Source organism: Scyliorhinus torazame, chromosome 1, assembly GCF_047496885.1.
Source record: "Scyliorhinus torazame isolate Kashiwa2021f chromosome 1, sScyTor2.1, whole genome shotgun sequence".
NCBI lineage: Eukaryota > Metazoa > Chordata > Chondrichthyes > Carcharhiniformes > Scyliorhinidae > Scyliorhinus > Scyliorhinus torazame.
Genome location: NC_092707.1, coordinates 116,555,035 through 116,573,620, shown reverse-complemented (window position 1 = coordinate 116,573,620; position 18,586 = coordinate 116,555,035). Strand labels below are relative to the sequence as shown.

General features: G+C 58.8%; 1 protein-coding gene across 1 annotated transcript in view; it reads right to left on the bottom strand.

Annotated features, from left to right (window-relative positions):
* LOC140411239 (uncharacterized) overlaps positions 1-18,586 on the bottom strand; it is a 233,364-nt gene that overhangs the window by 92,089 nt on the left and 122,689 nt on the right. The window contains exon 6 of the mRNA XM_072500354.1: positions 18,141-18,429. Within this exon, the coding sequence (XP_072356455.1) occupies positions 18,141-18,429 (289 nt within the window). The remainder of the gene's footprint in view (positions 1-18,140; positions 18,430-18,586) is intronic.

The window sequence follows — 18,586 nt, the reverse complement described above, 5'->3', positions numbered from 1 at the left end:
TTTGTGGCGGACGAGGAATTCTTGTCGATCGTCGCGGAGGTGGATCAGGAGCTGCCTGCACGTGGAGAGGTGGGATCGCTGCCATCGCGGTGGTCGCGTGGGCCGGCAGGATCTCTGGCAGATCAGTGGCCTTGTGGCAGGGTACGTCTGGAGGAAGCATGATAGCCAGCGGAGCACTGCGGTCAGGTAGTGGGCGTGGAACTCTTCGCAATGCCCGTCTGTTGTGCCGTAGCAGCGAGCCATCAACCATGCGAATAATGAAAGACCTCAGGGCAACTTGTTTGACAACAACAGCTGTGGCTGACCAACCGCCCTCAGGCAACTGAACGCGAACATGATCGGCTGGAACCAGCTCAGGTAAATCCGTGGCATGAGCATCGTATGTGGCCTTCTGTTGGGCCCGGGACTGCTGCACTTTTTGTAGTACCGTGAGGTGGTCAAGGTCTGGAACATGGATGGCTGGAACTGTGGTCCTCAGATTGAAATTCATGAGCATCTGCGCTGGAGACAACCCAGTGGACAGTGGGGTTGACCTGTATGGCAGCATCGCCAGGTTGAAGTCGGAGCCTGAGTCTGCAGCTTTGCACGGCCACCGCATGACAATATGGACCCCTTTCTCGGCCTTCCCGTTTGATTGCGGGTAATGGGGACTGGAGGTAACGTGACGGAAGTTGTAGGACTGTGCAAAGTTAGACCATTCTTGGCTGTAAAAGCATGGATTGTTGTTGCTCATTACCGTGAGCTGAATCCCGTGCCTGGCGAATGTTTCTTTGCAGGCTTTGATGACCGCCTTCGACATGAGGTCGGACAGTTTCACCACTTCTGGGTAACTGGAGAAGTAGTCGACCAGGAGTACGTAGTCACGCCCCTTGGCGTGAAAAATGTCTACACCTACTTTGGACCACAGCGAGGTCACGATCTCGTTCTGTTGTCGTGTTTCCTTGGGTTGAGCCGGTTGAAACTTCTGACAGGTGGGGCAGTTGAGGACCGTGTTGCCCGGCCAGTAAACCGCCTCCCGAGCTCTGCGTCGGCATTTCTCGACTCCAAGGTGGTCCTCATGGAGTTGACCCAGCACCATAGCCTGCATGCTTTGAGGAATAACGATCCTGTCGAGTTTCAGAAGGATTCCCTCCACAACCGTCAGCTCGTCGTTAACATTAAAGAATTGGGGACATTGTCCCTTCTGCCAGCCATGGGTAAGGTGCTGCATCACAGGCTGCAGTAAAGGATCCTTGGCCGTTTCCTCACGAATTTGGACCACCCGTTCGTCAGAGGCTGGGAGGTTGGTGGCACACAATTGCACTTGCGCTTCTATGTGGCAGATGAAGTCACCTTGTTCATACGGTGTGGTGATGGACCGGGATAGGGCATCTGCAATGATTAGCTCTTTGCCTGGCGTGTAGACAAGTTCGAAGTTATAGCAGCGGAGTCGAATAAGAATTTGCTGCAACCGAGGTGTCATGTCATTTAAATCCTTCTGGATTATGGGGACTAGAGGCCTGTGATCCGTTTCCACCGTGCATTTCGGCAGGCCATAAACGTAGTCATGAAACTTGACTATTCCCGTCAGGAGACCCAGACACTCCTTTTCGATCTGGGCATACTGTTGCTCAGTGGGTGTCATGGCCCTGGAGGCATATGTCACTGGAGCCCAGGACAGGAGTCATCTCGCTGGAGGAGCACCGCCCCAATGCCGTCCTGGCTGATATCTTGGTTTCCTTGGTTGGGTCGAAGAACTGGGGCTGTGGTGAGCTTTGCCTTCAACTCACGCCATTCCGCTTCATGTGTGGGCAGCCACTGGAATTCCGTTGACTTCTTGACGAGATGGCGGAGGGCTGTGGTGTGGGATGCCATATTGGGACTGAATTTCCCGAGAAGGTTGACCATCCCGAGGAAACGGAGGACCGCCTTCTTGTCCTCCGGGGACGTTGTCATTGATCGCCAAGACTTTGCCGGCATCTGGCCGCACACCCTGTCGCGAGCTGTGTTCGCCTAGAAACTTTATATCAGATTAACCAAATAAGCACTTGGCTCTGTTGAGCTGGAGACCATGGGCGTCATTCTCCGACCCCCCGCCGGGTCGGAGAATGGCCGTTGGCCGCCGTGAATCCCGCCCCCGCCCCCGCCGAAGTCTCCGAAGGGAGAAAAGTCGGCGGGGCGTTAATGGCGCCGCTGCCGCAGAGAATGTCACGGGTCTGCGCAAGGCAGCCGATTTTCGGCCTGCCGATATTCTCCCTTCCGGATGGGCCGAAGTCCCGTCGACGTGATGACCGTTCACGTCGACGTGAATCAAACCTCCTTTTCATCGGCGTGACCCGGTGCTCCAGGCTCACGCCGACCAGCGAGGAGGTGAGTGACGGCCTGGGGGGTTGGCTCTGGGCAGGAAATGGCGTGGCCGCAGACTGATTGCCTGAGGAGAGGTGTGTCTCGGCTTGTGTGTGTGTGCGGCGGGGGGGGGGGGGGGGGGGCGGGGGGGGGGGGGGGGTTAGAGTAGGCTGGGCTCCGGGGGAGTGCCGGGAGGGGGTCCGTGCCGGGGTGGAGGTTGGGGGTTGTGGAGGGGGTCCGTGCCGGGGTGGAGGTTGGGGGGGGGGTCCGTGCCGGTGTGGAGGTTGGGGAGGGGGTCCGTGCCGGGGTGGAGGTTGGGGAGGGGGTCCGTGCCGGGGTGGAGGTTGGGGGGGGGTCCGTGCCGGGGTGGAGGTTGGGGGGGGTCCGTGCTGGGGTGGAGGTTGGGGGTTGTGGAGGGGGTCCGTGCCGGGGTGGAGGTTGGGGGGGGGTCCGTGCTGGGGTGGAGGTTGGGGGTTGTGGAGGGGGTCCGTGCCGGGGTGGAGGTTGGGGGGGGGTCCGTGCTGGGGTGGAGGTTGGGGGTTGGGGAGGGGGTCCGTGCCGGTGTGGAGGTTGGGGAGGGGGTCCGTGCCGGGGTGGAGGTTGGGGAGGGGGTCCGTGCCGGGGTGGAGGTTGGGGGGGGGGGTCCGTGCCGGGGTGGAGGTTGGGGAGGGGGTCCGTGCCGGGGTGGAGGTTGGGGGGGGGTCCGTGCCGGGGTGGAGGTTGGGTGTTGGGGAGGGGGTCCGTGCCGGGGTGGAGGTTGGGGGGGGTCCGTGCTGGGGTGGAGGTTGGGGGGGTCCGTGCTGGGGTGGAGGTTGGGGGTTGTGGAGGGGGTCCGTGCCGGGGTGGAGGTTGGGGGGGGGGTCCGTGCTGGGGTGGAGGTTGGGGGTTGGGGAGGGGGTCCGTGCCGGTGTGGAGGTTGGGGAGGGGGTCCGTGCCGGGGTGGAGGTTGGGGAGGGGGTCCGTGCCGGGGTGGAGGTTGGGGGGGGGGGTCCGTGCCGGGGTGGAGGTTGGGGAGGGGGTCCGTGCCGGGGTGGAGGTTGGGGGGGGGTCCGTGCCGGGGTGGAGGTTGGGTGTTGGGGAGGGGGTCCGTGCCGGGGTGGAGGTTGGGGGGGGTCCGTGCTGGGGTGGAGGTTGGGGGGGTCCGTGCTGGGGTGGAGGTTGGGGGTTGTGGAGGGGGTCCGTGCCGGGGTGGAGGTTGGGGGGGTCCGTGCTGGGGTGGAGGTTGGGGGTTGGGGAGGGGGTCCGTGCCGGTGTGGAGGTTGGGGGGTCCATGCCGGGGTGGAGGTTGGGGGGGGTCCGTGCCGGGGTGGAGGTTGGGGAGGGGGCCGTGCCGGGGTGGAGGTTGGGGAGGGGGCCGTGCCGGGGTGGAGGTTGGGGGGGTCCGTGCCGGTGTGGAGTTTGGGGGGGTCCGTGCCGGGGTGGAGGTTGGGGGGGGTCCGTGCCGGGGTGGAGGTTGGGGGGGGTCCGTGCCGGGGTGGAGGTTGGGGAGGGGGCCGTGCCGGGGTGGAGGTTGGGGAGGTCCGTGCTGGGGTGGAGGTTGGGGGTTGGGGAGGGGGTCCGTGCCGGGGTGGAGGTTGGGGAGGGGGTCCGTGCCGGGGTGGAGGTTGGGGAGGGGGTCCGTGCCGGGGTGGAGGTTGGGGGGGGGTCCGTGCCGGGGTGGAGGTTGGGGGGGGTCCGTGCTGGGGTGGAGGTTGGGGGTTGTGGAGGGGGTCCGTGCCGGGGTGGAGGTTGGGGGGGGTCCGTGCTGGGGTGGAGGTTGGGGGTTGTGGAGGGGGTCCGTGCCGGGGTGGAGGTTGGGGGGGGGTCCGTGCTGGGGTGGAGGTTGGGGGTTGGGGAGGGGGTCCGTGCCTGTGTGGAGGTTGGGGAGGGGGTCCGTGCCGGGGTGGAGGTTGGGGAGGGGGTCCGTGCCGGGGTGGAGGTTGGGGGGGGGGTCCGTGCCGGGGTGGAGGTTGGGGAGGGGGTCCGTGCCGGGGTGGAGGTTGGGGGGGGGTCCGTGCCGGGGTGGAGGTTGGGTGTTGGGGAGGGGGTCCGTGCCGGGGTGGAGGTTGGGGGGGGTCCGTGCTGGGGTGGAGGTTGGGGGGGTCCGTGCTGGGGTGGAGGTTGGGGGTTGTGGAGGGGGTCCGTGCCGGGGTGGAGGTTGGGGGGGGGTCCGTGCTGGGGTGGAGGTTGGGGGTTGGGGAGGGGGTCCGTGCCGGTGTGGAGGTTGGGGAGGGGGTCCGTGCCGGGGTGGAGGTTGGGGAGGGGGTCCGTGCCGGGGTGGAGGTTGGGGGGGGGGGGGTCCGTGCCGGGGTGGAGGTTGGGGAGGGGGTCTGTGCCGGGGTGGAGGTTGGGGGGGGGTCCGTGCCGGGGTGGAGGTTGGGTGTTGGGGAGGGGGTCCGTGCCGGGGTGGAGGTTGGGGGGGGTCCGTGCTGGGGTGGAGGTTGGGGGGGTCCGTGCTGGGGTGGAGGTTGGGGGTTGTGGAGGGGGTCCGTGCCGGGGTGGAGGTTGGGGGGGTCCGTGCTGGGGTGGAGGTTGGGGGTTGGGGAGGGGGTCCGTGCCGGTGTGGAGGTTGGGGGGTCCATGCCGGGGTGGAGGTTGGGGGGGGTCCGTGCCGGGGTGGAGGTTGGGGAGGGGGCCGTGCCGGGGTGGAGGTTGGGGAGGGGGCCGTGCCGGGGTGGAGGTTGGGGGGGTCCGTGCCGGTGTGGAGGTTGGGGGGGTCCGTGCCGGGGTGGAGGTTGGGGGGGGTCCGTGCCGGGGTGGAGGTTGGGGGGGGTCCGTGCCGGGGTGGAGGTTGGGGAGGGGGCCGTGCCGGGGTGGAGGTTGGGGGGGTCCGTGCTGGGGTGGAGGTTGGGGGTTGGGGAGGGGGTCCGTGCCGGGGTGGAGGTTGGGGAGGGGGTCCGTGCCGGGGTGGAGGTTGGGGAGGGGGTCCGTGTCGGGGTGGAGGTTGGGGGGGGGGGGTCCGTGCTGGGGTGGAGGTTGGGGAGGGGGCCGTGCCGGGGTGGGTGATGGGAGGGCAAATGAGTTGGTCCACCTGGCCAGGTGCCAGCCTCCAACAGTTGGACCCATGCGGTCCATGCCACCTGGCTGGGGGGAGGAGGGGATATGGGCAATGATGACATGTCGTCGTTCCCCTCCCCCCCACCAGGCCGTCATGTTTTCAGATCATCCAGCGATGTTGGCCGCCGTGGTGGCAGCCGCTCATGTCTATGTTGCCCTGGATGAGGAGGAGGAGGAGGAGGAGGAGCGTGCCAGAGAGGCGGCGCAGGCTGCCGCAGAGGGGCAGGCGGCAGCCGCCCAGGCTGGAGGGACACCTGACCGACAGGACGAGGACGGGGAGGAGGACGTCGCGGCCCCACGGCAACGGAGGCACACAAGGGCGCCCCGTGTGTACCGGCCCCGGCAGTCATACCAGGACCTCACGGACCGGGAATGCAGGAGGAGACTCCGGATGAGCCGGGAAACCGTGGCACACATCTGCCCCCTGCTGGCACACCTGTCACCGCGTGGCACTGGCGGGGGACACCCTCTCCCCGTGTCCGTCAAGGTTACGGTGGCCCTGAACTTTTATGCAACGGGGTCATTCCAGGCACTGAGTGGGGACCTGTCCGGCATATCGCAGACATCGGTGCATCGGTGCATCCGGGCAGTGACAGATGCCCTTTATGCCATGGCGCACCGCTACATCCGCTTCCCCGTGGACCGGGCCAGCCAAGATGCCCGGGCCGTGGGCTTCTCTGCCATTGCCGGGTTCCCCATGGTCCAGGGCGCGATCGATGGGATGCACGTCGCCGTGCGGCCACCTGCAGATAACAGGGCCGTGTTCACTAATAGGAAGGGGACCTATTCGATGAACGTACAGGTGGTCTGCGACCACCGCATGATGATCCTGCACGTCTGCGCCCGTCACCCAAGCAGTGTACACGACTCATTCGTGTTGTCGCGGTCATCCATCCCCGGCATGTACGAGGGACGCCATCCCCGGCTGAGGGGGTGGTTGCTGGGAGACAGGGGCTACCCATTGCGATCGTGGCTGATGACGCCTATACGGAGGCCACGCAATGAGGCGGAGAACCGCTACAATGATGCCCATGTAGCGACAAGGGGAGTGATCGAAAGGTGCTTTGGCGTGCTGAAGATGCGTTTCAGGTGCCTGGACCTCTCTGGGGGCGCCCTCCAGTATCGGTCAGATAGGGTCGGCCGCATCATTGTGGTGTGCTGCGTCCTGCACAACATAGCCCAGCAGAGGGGCGATGTGCCGCAGGCAGAGGAGGGCGGAGTGGAGGAGCAGCAGGAAGAGGCCCAGTCCTCCCCAGATGAGGGGGATGGGGGCAATGGTCAGGGCAGACGGGGTAGACACAGACGGGTGGCTGTCCACCGTTACCGGCTGGCCCAGCGGGCACGGGACAGACTGATAGACGCCCGCTTCACTGACTAGATGGGCGTGGGAATCGGGTAGTATGGCCACAGACCGCACACCATGACAACAGCCGACCACCCACACCCCCCACCCATCCACCCACCCTACACCCTCACCCCCCCTCCCCAACCCCACACACCCCACCCGCATGCACACCACCCCCCCACCCCCAATTGCCGATCCACCGGCGGCACAACGGGCCGGGCTCACCCAGTTGCGGGTGGACGCGTGTCTATCGCAGGCCATGGAGAATGATGACAACCCGCCTCCGATGAGCTCCTGGCTCTACATCGTTGGACTATGTCTGACCCATGGCCACAGTACCACCATCCACCCGGACCATCCCTGCATGCGGCTGTGACACTGCAGCGCACGGTCCCGTCCTCTGCCCGGGGGATGTTGATGGCGGCCCAGGGGGAAGGGGGCAGACTCACCTGGGGCTGAGGTAAGACCACCCCTCACACACACACTTGCGCTCAACGTACATGACACCCCCGCACACTTTGGACAGAGCACAAAGGGAGCTTCGGTAGGTGTAACATTGACTTTAATAACCAAAGGAGTTCATGCACGTGCCCTAGCGCCTAAAACTCATCTGTGCCCTGCACCCGTGCCAACTTACTCAGTGTCTAATTGTTTGGCCTTACGGGCCCTTTGACTACGTCTACGTGGTTCCCCAGACGGTACAGCAGAACTGGAGGTGGACTCCTGTGATTCCTGCCCTCTGACACTGGATCCCTTTGGCGGCCGTTTCCTGGGGCGTCCTGGCCTAGATGGGCCAGGCTGCGGCCCGGGCGACTGGGATGGCGAGCTGCCAGCCTGTCCTGCCCGTTGCCCACCCGATGCACCTGGGACGGAAGGGGGGGAGTCCGAGGTGTCGCGGTGTACCGGGACCTCCCCTACAGAGGGAGCCGGGACGGACCACACCACCTCCTCCTCCCTCGGGGTGCCCGATGGCCCCCAGGCCTCTACATGGGTGGGGGATGCGAACGGACTGGCCATCCGACGTGCCCCCGACATCTGGCGCTGCCAGTCCTGGAGGCCCGTGCTGGTATCGACAGGGGTCTGCAGGTTTGCAGCCATGGAGCCCAGGGGGTTGTCGAACCCTGTCTGCGACAGTGCGACGCCAGCTCGCACATGGCCACTGGCGCCGATGCCCTCAGCGATGGCCTGCTGAGACTGGGCCATGGCCTGCAGAGACTGGGCCATGGCCTGCAGAGACTGGGCCATGGCCTGCTGAGACTGGGCCATGGCCTGCTGAGACTGGGCCATGGCCTGCTGAGACTGGGCCATGGCCTGCTGAGACTGGGCTATGGCGTTGAGCGCCTCTGCCATCTGGCGCTGGCACTGGCTCATGGCCTCCTGTGAGAGGGCAGCCATTTCCTGGGCCACAGACGCCGCCTGCACGGAAGGCCCCAGGCCTCGCAAACCGTTCCCCATGTCTGACACCGTCGCACCCATTGCCTCCACCGCGGACGCCACCCGTGCGGTGTCAGCCTGGGTGGCACGCATGACCGGGACCACTCCCAGCTCCTGGACGCGGGTGGACTCCTCCACCTGCGACCGCAGCCGCCGCAAGCCACCCGTCACCCTATTCGCTCGTCTCCGTGTCGGTGGTTGCATCGGATCTATGTGTGGGTGTGGTAACTGCAGGAACCCGGGATCCATCTGGGCGGCAGATGTTCGCTTGGCCTGGGCTGCCCTCCGACCGCCCGGTCCCTCTGCTGCTCCTACCTCCACCTGCTGTACCGGGACGGCTGTGTTGTGCGCACCAGTGAGTGTACCAGACGCCTCATCACTAAAGTGCCCAACCGTGGTGAGTGTTTCTGCGATGGTGGAGGGTGTTGGTGACAGCAGTGGCGTTGTGTCGTGCTCTTCGTCCCACTCTGAGTCCATGGCACTTTGGGGTGGGGGTTCGTCTCCACCCATCCACTCTGAGTCACTGTCCGGTATTTCGTCTTCCCGGGTAGGGGTGTCCTGGGTAGTGCTGTCCCGGGTAGTGCTGTCCCGGGTAGTGCTGTCCCGGGTAGTGCTGTCCCGGGTAGTGGTGTCCCGGGTAGGGGTGTCCTGGGTAGTGTTGTCCCGGGTAGGGGTGTCCTGGATAGTGGTGTCCTGGGTAGTGGTGTCCTGGCTCGGATGTGACGGGGGCCTGTGGCTGCCCCCCTCATCGCTGGGTGGTCGCTCCCGCACGTGACGGGGGTGTCGTCTCCCTGTTGCTCCAGGTCTCTCCGTCTCCCGTGGTGTGCGAGAGGCATCCTGCGGGCGTCGCATGCTGGAGGGTCCGGGTCTCTCCGTCTCCCGTGGTCTCCGAGGGGCATCCTGCGGGCGTCGCATGCTGGAGGGTCCGGGTCTCTCCGTCTCCCGTGGTCTCCGAGGGGCATCCTGCGGGCGTCGCATGCTGGAGGGTTCGGGTCTCTCCGTCTGCCGTGGTCTCCGAGGGGCATCCTGCGGGCGTCGCATGCTGGAGGGTGCGGGTCTCTCCGCCTCCCGTGGTCTCCGAGGGGCATCCTGCGGGCGTCGCATGCTGGAGGGTGCGGGTCTCTCCGTCTCCCGTGGTCTCCGAGGGGCATCCTGCGGGCGGTCTGCATCTGCGGGGATGGGTGCCTGGACGTTTGGTCCTGCGATACACAATGAAGCATGCATGGTTAGACATCAGGCAGTGATCAGGTGATACGGGAGAGGGGGATATAGGGGAGGGGGGATATGGGGACGGGCTGTTGGTGGCTCACTTGCTCGTGGGGCCCCGACCTCTGCATCAGCAACCTCCCGGTCCTCAGGTCCGACAGCCAGTTCCAGGGCCCTTTCCTCGTGTACGGTCAGTGGCCTCTCATCAGCGGGCCCTCCTCCAGTCCTCACATGCTCCCTGGTGTTGTGTGCGCGCTTCTCCTGTGGGGGGGGTGGTGGTGGCAGGGGTAAAAGGCAACAGTGTTAGGCAGGTATATGAATGCACGCCATCGGTTGCGCGTGCATTGCAGAGGTTAAGGTTAGGGCTGGATTCACTTGGGGATATGGGGGATATGGGGGAGGGGGGGATATGGGGGAGGGGGGGATATGGGGGAGGGGGGATATGGGGGATATGGGGGAGGGGGGATATGGGGGAGGGGGGATATGGGGAGGGGGGAATATGGGGATATGGGGGAGGGGGGATATGGGGATATGGGGAGGGGGGATATGGGGGAGGGGGGAATATGGGGGATATGGGGGAGGGGGGATATTTGGGATATGGGGGAGGGGGGATATGGGGGAGGGGGGATATGGGGGAGGGGGGATATGGGGGAGGGGGGATATGGGGGATATGGGGGAGGGGGATATGGAGGAGGGGGATATGGAGGAGGGGGGATATGGGGGATATGGGGGTGGGGGGATATGGGGGAGGGGGGAGTATGGGGGATATGGGGGAGGGGGGATATGGGGAGGGGGGATATGGGGGAGGGGGGATATGGGGAGGGGGGGATATGGGGGAGGGGGGATTTGGGGGAGAGGGGATATGGGGGATATGGGGGAGGCTCACCCTGCCTGCTCTGACGAGGTCGTTCACCTTCTTGTGGCACTGGGTGCCTGTCCGTGGTGTTAGGGCCACAGCGGTGACGGCCTCTGCCACCTCCCTCCACAGACGCCGGCTGTGGCGTGGGGCAACTCTGCGGCCGTGCCCGGGATACAGGGCGTCCCTCCTCTGCTCCACCGCATCCAGGAGCGCCTCCACATCGCGTGACTCGAACCTCGGGGCTGAGCGACGGCCAGCCATCAAGTCGGGTGTTGCGGTCGGCTGTTCCGGTCGGGTGGGGGGGAGCTGCGCGGCCTTATGAGCCGTCACGCCGTGCAGCGCGTATGACGCTGCACGGCATGAACCACTGCGCAAGCGCGGATCCCGTTACGTCGCTGCTAGCCCATTTCGGGCCGCAGACTATCGGCCCATTTTTATGACGTGACGCAAGTGGGATTTGCGCCGTATTTTTGCGCCGATCGGCGGAGTTTCCGCCGATAACGGAGAATTTCGCCCCATGTTCATGAATTCGCTGGAAGGCCTACTTGAGGCGAGCGATGTGTTCCTGGGGCGTTGTGGACCAGATGATCATGTCATCCACGTATACTCACACCCCCTCGATGCCCTCCATCATCTGCTCCATGATGCGATGAAACACTTTAGAGGCAGATATGATACCGAAAGGCATGCGGTTGTAACAGTAGCGGCCGAACGGGGTGTTGAACGTGCACAGCTTGCGACTGGACGCGTCCAGCTGTATTTGCCAAAAACCCCGGGAGGCGTCCAGCTTAGTGAAGAATTTGGCATGAGCCATCTCACTGGTTAACTCTTCACGCTTTGGAATCGGGTAATGCTCCCGCATGATGTTGCGGTTTAGATCCTTGGAATCACTGCAAATGCGGAGCTCCCCTGATGGCTTCTTTACGCAGACCATGGAGCTGACCCAGTCTGTTGGCTCCGTGACCTTCAAGATGATGCCCTGGTCTTGGAGGTCCCGTAGTTGCATTTTCAGACGATCCTTGAGGGGCGCCGGCACCCGGCGTGGTGCATGGATCACAGGGGTGGCGTTCGGCTTGAGCAGTATTTTGTATCGGTACAGGAGCGTGCCCATTCCATCGAATACACTGTGGACTGCGTGATAATGTCGTCTATGTCGGCACGCAAATTTCCATCAGGCGAGGCCGTCGCCGGTGACAATGACATGGTGTGGACTCGCTGAACCAGGTTCAGGAGCTTGCAGGCGTGAGCACTGAGCAGGGACACCCTGTCAGGCCTGACAATTTCAAATCGTAACATTGGCTTGATCGCCTTGTTGGATACCCCTAGCTGACCCTTAGTGTTGGGTGGGGTTACTGGGTTATGGGGATAGGGTGGAGGTGTGGATCTTGAGTAGGGTGCTCTTTCCAAGAGCCGGTGCAGACTCGATGGGCTGAATGGCCTCCTTCTGAACTGTACATTCTATGAAATCTATAAGACGAGCCACTGGCAGCTATGGCATTGCCATTGTAGTCAAGGAACTGGCAGGCCGATGGAAGCATGCTTGGTTGGGCCCGGATGGTGTCGAGGTCGCATTGTGAGATGAGGTTCGCAGACGCGCCGGTGTCCAGTTTAAATCGGATGCGAGCCTTGTCAACTGTGAGGACAACACACCACTCATCGTCGGGATCCACACTGAGAATCAAGAGGCGTTGCGCAGGTGTGGTGGAGGCCAGCTCATGTGTGGTTATGATGCCCACCCGATATGGAGACTTGAGGCAGTCAGCATCAGGGTCCATTGGGCTGTCGGGATCGGAATCTGGCATGTCTTGTTGTATTGAGCGGATACTTCTGCGCCGCAGCTGGGATCGCTGGCTGCTGAGCGGTGGAGCGGATCTGCAGAGGGCTGCGTAGTGGCCAAGCTTGCCACACTGGAGACATCGGCGTCCTCTTGCCGGACATTGCCGCTTTAAGTGGGCAGTGCCACAATTCGGACACATCATGTCGCGGACGTCAGTGCGATCCGTGCGCCATCGCGCATGCGCAATGCGGTCGGCCGATGTACACACCTGCGCAGTCGGGTTTTCGGTCTCGTCGTCCATTCGGTCGTGGCGCGCATGCGCAGGGATCCGAGAAAAGCGCGCGAAACGGCCACTCTCCTCGATGCTCAGGCCCTGCATCTGTGCAATGGCCTGCACCCTTTCTGCCTCGTGGGAGGCCAGCTTTGCAGTTTGACGTGGGAGTAACGATTCTTGGCATGCTCATGGACAACTCATGTCTCGATAGCGACAGAGAGGGTCAACTGTTTGATTTTGAGGAGCTGCTCCCCCAGGGAGTCGGACTGGACCCCGAAAATGATCTGATCCCGGATCATGGAATCAGCCGTCGAGTCATAGTTACATGACTGCGCTAGGATGCGGAGATGGGTCAAGAAGGACTGAAAAGGTTCATCCTTACCCTGAAGCCTCTGCTGGAAGATGTACCGTTCAAAGCTCTCATTCACCTCAATGCCGCAGTGGCTGTCGAACTTCAGGAGGACTGTTTTGAATTTCGTTTTGTCTTTGCCGTCGGCGAACGTAAGCGAATTGTAGATATGGATGGCGTGATCCCCCGCAGTGGAAAGAAATAGCGCGATCTTCCTGGCATCCGATGCTGCCTTGAGGTCGGACACCTCGATGTACAAGAGTAACTTTTGCTTGAAGATTTTCCAGTTGCCGCCGAGGTTGCCGGAGATGCGGAGCTGCGGAGGAGGCTGGATGTTTTCCATTTCGCTAGATGGCTGCTTGCTGGTCGATGCTGATTCACTCGCGGTAAGTCCGTCAAAATCAATATCACTCTGGTACCGTGATGTGTTAGGCAGGTTGGTTCGATGTGGACTGCACTCGATGCAGAGAAATTAGAAACAGACGTCTAACACTGGAGAAGATCCAACACTGTTTTATTCACCTAGATGAACTGCTGTACATATTCAGCTGTGGGTCGACACTATACTGGTCTGACTAGTGACCTTGTAGTAGCCTGACCAGACTTACCAGCTACCACATGGTGTTTGTGTTTGCTAGCTCGTGGACTCTGACTGTTTCAGTAGCTGGGTCCTGAGAGAGCGGGAAACCTAGTGCCCTCTGGCCTTTTGGTGGTAGTGTCCTGTCTGGTGATTGGCTGTGCTGTGTTGTATGCTTACTAGTCATCCTATGTGTCAATTACTGCCTGTCTGCATCTCATTATATACATGAGTGGATATTATGACACCTCCCGCAGCTTAGCCTTGCCCCCACACCAGAGCCCTGCCTCTTAACCCAGAGCCCTGTCTCCCGTTCCTTAGTCTTGCCCCCACCCCAGAGCCTTGCCTCCCACCCCAGAACCCCGGCTTCCGCCCCTCAGCCTTGCCCCCACACCAGAGCCCTGTCTCTTACCCCAGAGCCCTGCCTTCCGTCCCTTAGCCTTGCCCCCACCCCAGAGCCTTGACCCTCACACCAGAGCCTGCCTCGTATCCCAGAGCTCTGTCCCCACCCCCGCCCCAGAGCCCTGCTATGGCTTTAGACTGGCCAAAAGGTGACAACTATAATGTGTACATTTGGAAGTGCCCCAGGGCTGAAACTTAGATCCTCCAGATGAAAAGCCAATGTTCAATGTCTCAAGAACTATGGGTGAGATTCAGCCTTTGGCATGGATCTGGGCATCCCGGGTGAATAGCAGGAGAGGGTAAAATCGAGATTCGTGCCAGACGTGAATCATTTTGTAATTCACCCGGCCCGCTCCCTTCTACATCAATGGCTCTGAAGTAGAGATGGTCGATAGCTTTAAGTTCCTGGGGGTCACCACACCAACAGTCTGTCCTGGTCCACTCACGTTGATGCAACAGTCAAGAAAGCCCAATAACGTCTCTACTTCCTATGGAAGCTAAAGAAATTTGGTATATCTGCATCGACTCTCACAAACGTCTACAGATGTGCCATAGAGAGCATCCTATCTGGCTGCAGAACAGCTTGGTATGGCAACTGCTCGGCCCAAGATTGCAAGAAACTGCAGAATTTGGTGAACAAGCATCACACAAGCTTGCCATCCTCCCATTGATTCTGTCTACACCTCCCGCTGCCTCAGGAAGGCAGACAGCATTGTCTGAGACCCCTCACACTCAGGCTTTGCCCTCTTCCAGACCCTTCCATCAGGCAGAAGATACAGAAGTTTGAAGACCCGCACATCTAGGCATAGGAACGGCTCCTTCCCCACAGCTACAAGACTCCTCAACGACTCCCCCTTGGACTGATCTGTTCCCTGTAAGAACACTATTCATGATGCCCTATTCTGCTCTTGCTTGGTCCTTGTTCCGTACTGTAACCAATCATTATTTGTTGATATACCATTTGTCAATGTACTCTGTTGATTATTCTTTTGTCTACTATGTATGTACAGTGAAGGTTCCCAAGGCCGCAGAAAAATACTTTTCACTGTACTTCGGTACATGTGACAATAAATATCAATCAATCAATCAATCAATGGCAAGTTCCGGATAACGCCCAAAATTGGCGAGAATATCATTAAACCTCATTAACTCTGAATTGCATTTATTTCATAAGAACATAAGAACTAGGAACAGGAGTAGGCCATCTGGCCCCTCGAGCCTGCTCCGCCATTCAATGAGATCATGGCTGATCTTTGTGGACTCGGCTCCACTCTCCGGCCCGTACACCATATCCCCGAATCCCTTTATTCTTTAGAAAGGTATCTATCTTTTAAAGAAGGAGCCTCAACTGCTTCACTGGGCAAGGAATTCCAGAGATTCACAACCCTTTGGGTGAAGAAGTTCCTCCTAAACTCGGTCCTAAATCTACTTCCCCTTATTTTGAGTCTATGCCCCCTAGTTCTGCTTTCCCCGACCAGCAGAAACAACCTGCCTGCATCTATCCTATCTATTCCCTTCATAATTTTATATGTTTCAATAAGATCCCCCCGCATCCTTCTAAACTCCAATGAGTACAGTCCCAGTCTACTCAACCTCTCGTCATAATCTAATCCCCTCAACTCTGGGATCAACCTAGTGAATCTCCTCTGCACTCCCTCCAGTGCCAATATGTCCTTTCTCAGGTAAGGAGACCAAAACTGAACACAATACTCCACTTGGTGGCCTCACCAACACCTTATACAATTGCAGCATAATCTCCCTAGTCTTGAACTCCATCCCTCTAGCAATGAAAGACAAAACTCGATTAGCCTTCTTAATCACCTGTTGCACCTGCACACCACCTTTTTGCGACTCGTGCACCAGCACACCCAGGTCCCTCTGCACAGCAGCATGTTTTAACATCTTACCGTTTAAATAATAATCCATTCTGCTGTTATTCCTCCCAAAATGGATAGCCTCACACTTGGCAACATTGAATTCCACCTGCCAGACCCTAGCCCATTCACCTAACCTATCCAAATCCTTCTGCAGACTTCCGGTATCCTCTGCACTTTTTGCTTTACCACTCATCTTAGTGTCGTCTGCAAACTTTGCCACATTGCACTTGGTCCCCAACTCCAAATCATCTATGTAAATTGTAAACAACTGCGGGCCCAACACTGATCCTTGAGGGACCCCACTACTTACAGGTTGCCAACCAGAGCAACCTGGTTGGTCCACCCATTAACCCCACTCTCTGCTTTCTGTTAGTTAACCAATCCTCTACCCATGCTACCACTTTACCCTCAATGCCATGCATCTTTAGTTTATGCAGCAACCTTTTGTGTGGCACCTTATCAAAAGCTTTCTGGAAATCCAGATATACCACATCCATTGGCTCCCCATTATCTACTGCACTGGTAATGTCCTCAATAAATTCTACCAAATTAGTCAGACACGACCTACCCTTTATGAACCCATGCTGCGTCTGCCCAATGGGACAATTTCCCTCCAGGTGCCCCGCTATTTCCTCATTAGCGAGATTGAAGTCGAATGCAGCAGCCTCCCAGGAATTACCCGACTCCCCGGTGGGAAGTCACACACGCGCCGTTTAGTCCTCCTTTTCAAAATGGGAACTTGGTGCAATGGCTGCTGAAGGGAAGTGAGGAGGGGAATAGCCATCTCCATTTTCCTGCATGAAGCTCAATGGCACCAATGTTTGAGGCTGGGGGGTGGTTGGGGGGGGTGGGGGGTTGTGGGAGTGACCCCAGATGGTTCAGCCTCATCAGATGGAGATCCTGCAAAACAATGGACATGTGGTCAATGAGAGGAAAGGATAATTTTGTCTGACATGAAGAACTCACTTAAGACAGGTCATCTGGGTGAAGGGGCAGTGGACCCTCACCTCTGCAGCACAGGCCAACCTCGCTGTCGGTTCCTGCTCTCTCCTTGGGCAATCCTGTGATTTTGAGAGCCTGTTCCTCATAATGGGTTATTACGCGAATCTCTGGGATTTCTCCCCCTGTCTTGGCCTTTTCCCGCTTATTATGGATGATCTTTTTCTTCGGGGACAAAGAGAGGGAATTGTGAGCCGTGCCCTTGATGGGTTAGGGGGGGTCTATAGCAGGTGGAATGTGTGGGTACCTCTCCTGGACAATGAAGGAGTTATGCTGGTGGGTGCCAGGGAGCTCTGAGGAACAAGCATGAAGATTGGATGTGGGAAGGGTGTGAGGTGTCAGCAAGTCGATTGGGAGTGGAGGAGGGGGGTTTGGGGGGTGGCAGGCAGAGCTGATGCCAGGGGAGAGGTGGTAACTTACCCTTGCTGTTGTTCTTCTTCCGACATTGGACAGCGGTCCTCCTTGTCATGCAGTCCGCACTGACGGCCGCTGCCAGGGCATCCCAGGTGGCATTGCTGACCCCATAGGGGGAAATATTATGTCCCGCCTCTCATGCGCAGCATCAAGAAGCTATGTGAGGGAGCACGGAGGCGCAGTGGTTAGCACTGCTGCCTCACAGCACCGAGGACTCGGGTTCGTTCCTGGCATTGCGTCACTGTCCATGTGGAGTTTGCACTCCCTGAGTTTGCATGGGTCTCACCCCCACAACCCAAAAAGATGTGCAGGCTAGGTGAATTGGCCACAGTAAATTGCCCCTTAATCGAATAAAAAAGAATTGGGTATTTAAAAAAAAATTTTTAAAGGAAAAAGATTCCTTGTGAGGTCGGCATCCTCAAAGTGAGGAGCAGGTCTGCATGCTGCTATGCTTGTGTGTTGACTGGGAGTGAGGGGTGAGGGAGAGTTTCTAAGCAGTTCCCCCTTGTTAGCGGTGAGCAGCTGAGGGCGAATCAGATGGCAAGGGAGTCAATAATGTTGAGAATCTTGTGGGGGCTCATTTTTGGCACTAAGTGCCGTTGAAGATGGGCCACGATCTTACCAACGCAGGTGTTGCAAAATTCCCTGCCAAACGCACGCAAAATCAGACTTTAACTTTGATGAATCGCACCCTATACTTCCAAAATTCTATTTGACTAAAATTTACCAAACGTTGGATTTGGCCGTCAAATCCCTCAGACCTCAGATGGCATTGTCTAATGCAAATTTTAAAATGTATTTTCAAAGTTCCCCTGTGCTTTAGTTGGTGACTGCAGTGTCATTCGGGGAACTGGAAGGTCTCTGTCCCTAAGCCCGTCTGTTCTAAGTTAGCTAGTCTTAGCTGGAGCAGTAATAGGTGTGGTACAGTTCACATGGGCTGTTACAGGGGAAAATAAATCACTCCACATCCTGTTGCTGTTCATTACCCGGAATCCATTGTTGGAAAGTGTAGATCTATTGACATTAGACAAGTGTAGGATGAAGTTTGGTTGAGACAGTGCTGACCGTTAATTGGCCCATCACCATTCATTATCCAGAGTCACACAAGAAGAGTGGACATTGGGATTACAGACGGCAGCTGCCACCTGTGGGAGTATATCAGAGTCTGACATCAACTGCAGAAGAGCAAATAAGAAACTGAACAGAATGAACAGTTTTAATTTGTATTTAAACATAAATTAGGAAACAAATTGATTGGCTGACTACCTTCAGGATGTCTGGGATGTTTGTATCGAGCAAGTGGTTTTGAAGTCTTTTTGGAAGGTTATCAGAGTTTGCAGCTACTGACGTGATTCCTAAAGCATCCTTTAAGTTTCGGATGATCTTGCCTTTGTAGAATGCGGAAATGCTGGTATCCTCCTGTACGTACTGGTCAATTATCCAGTCAATCATTTCACAGTCATCCTCCCAATCATAGGGAAGAATCAAGGAGCTTTCCTTGATCCAAGCTCTACCAGTCTGGCTCTCTAGAATTGCGTTATTCCAAGCAAAGAGACTAGAAAAGGGAATAGAATCATGATAAATAAATAGGTTATTTAAAAAAATGTCATGCACAAGTAGAAATAATTTGGAAAACCTTAATCCAGTTCCCAGCAGAATAAATCCACTTCGGAAAATTATCAAAATAACCATTAGGGTAGAATGCAGATCAG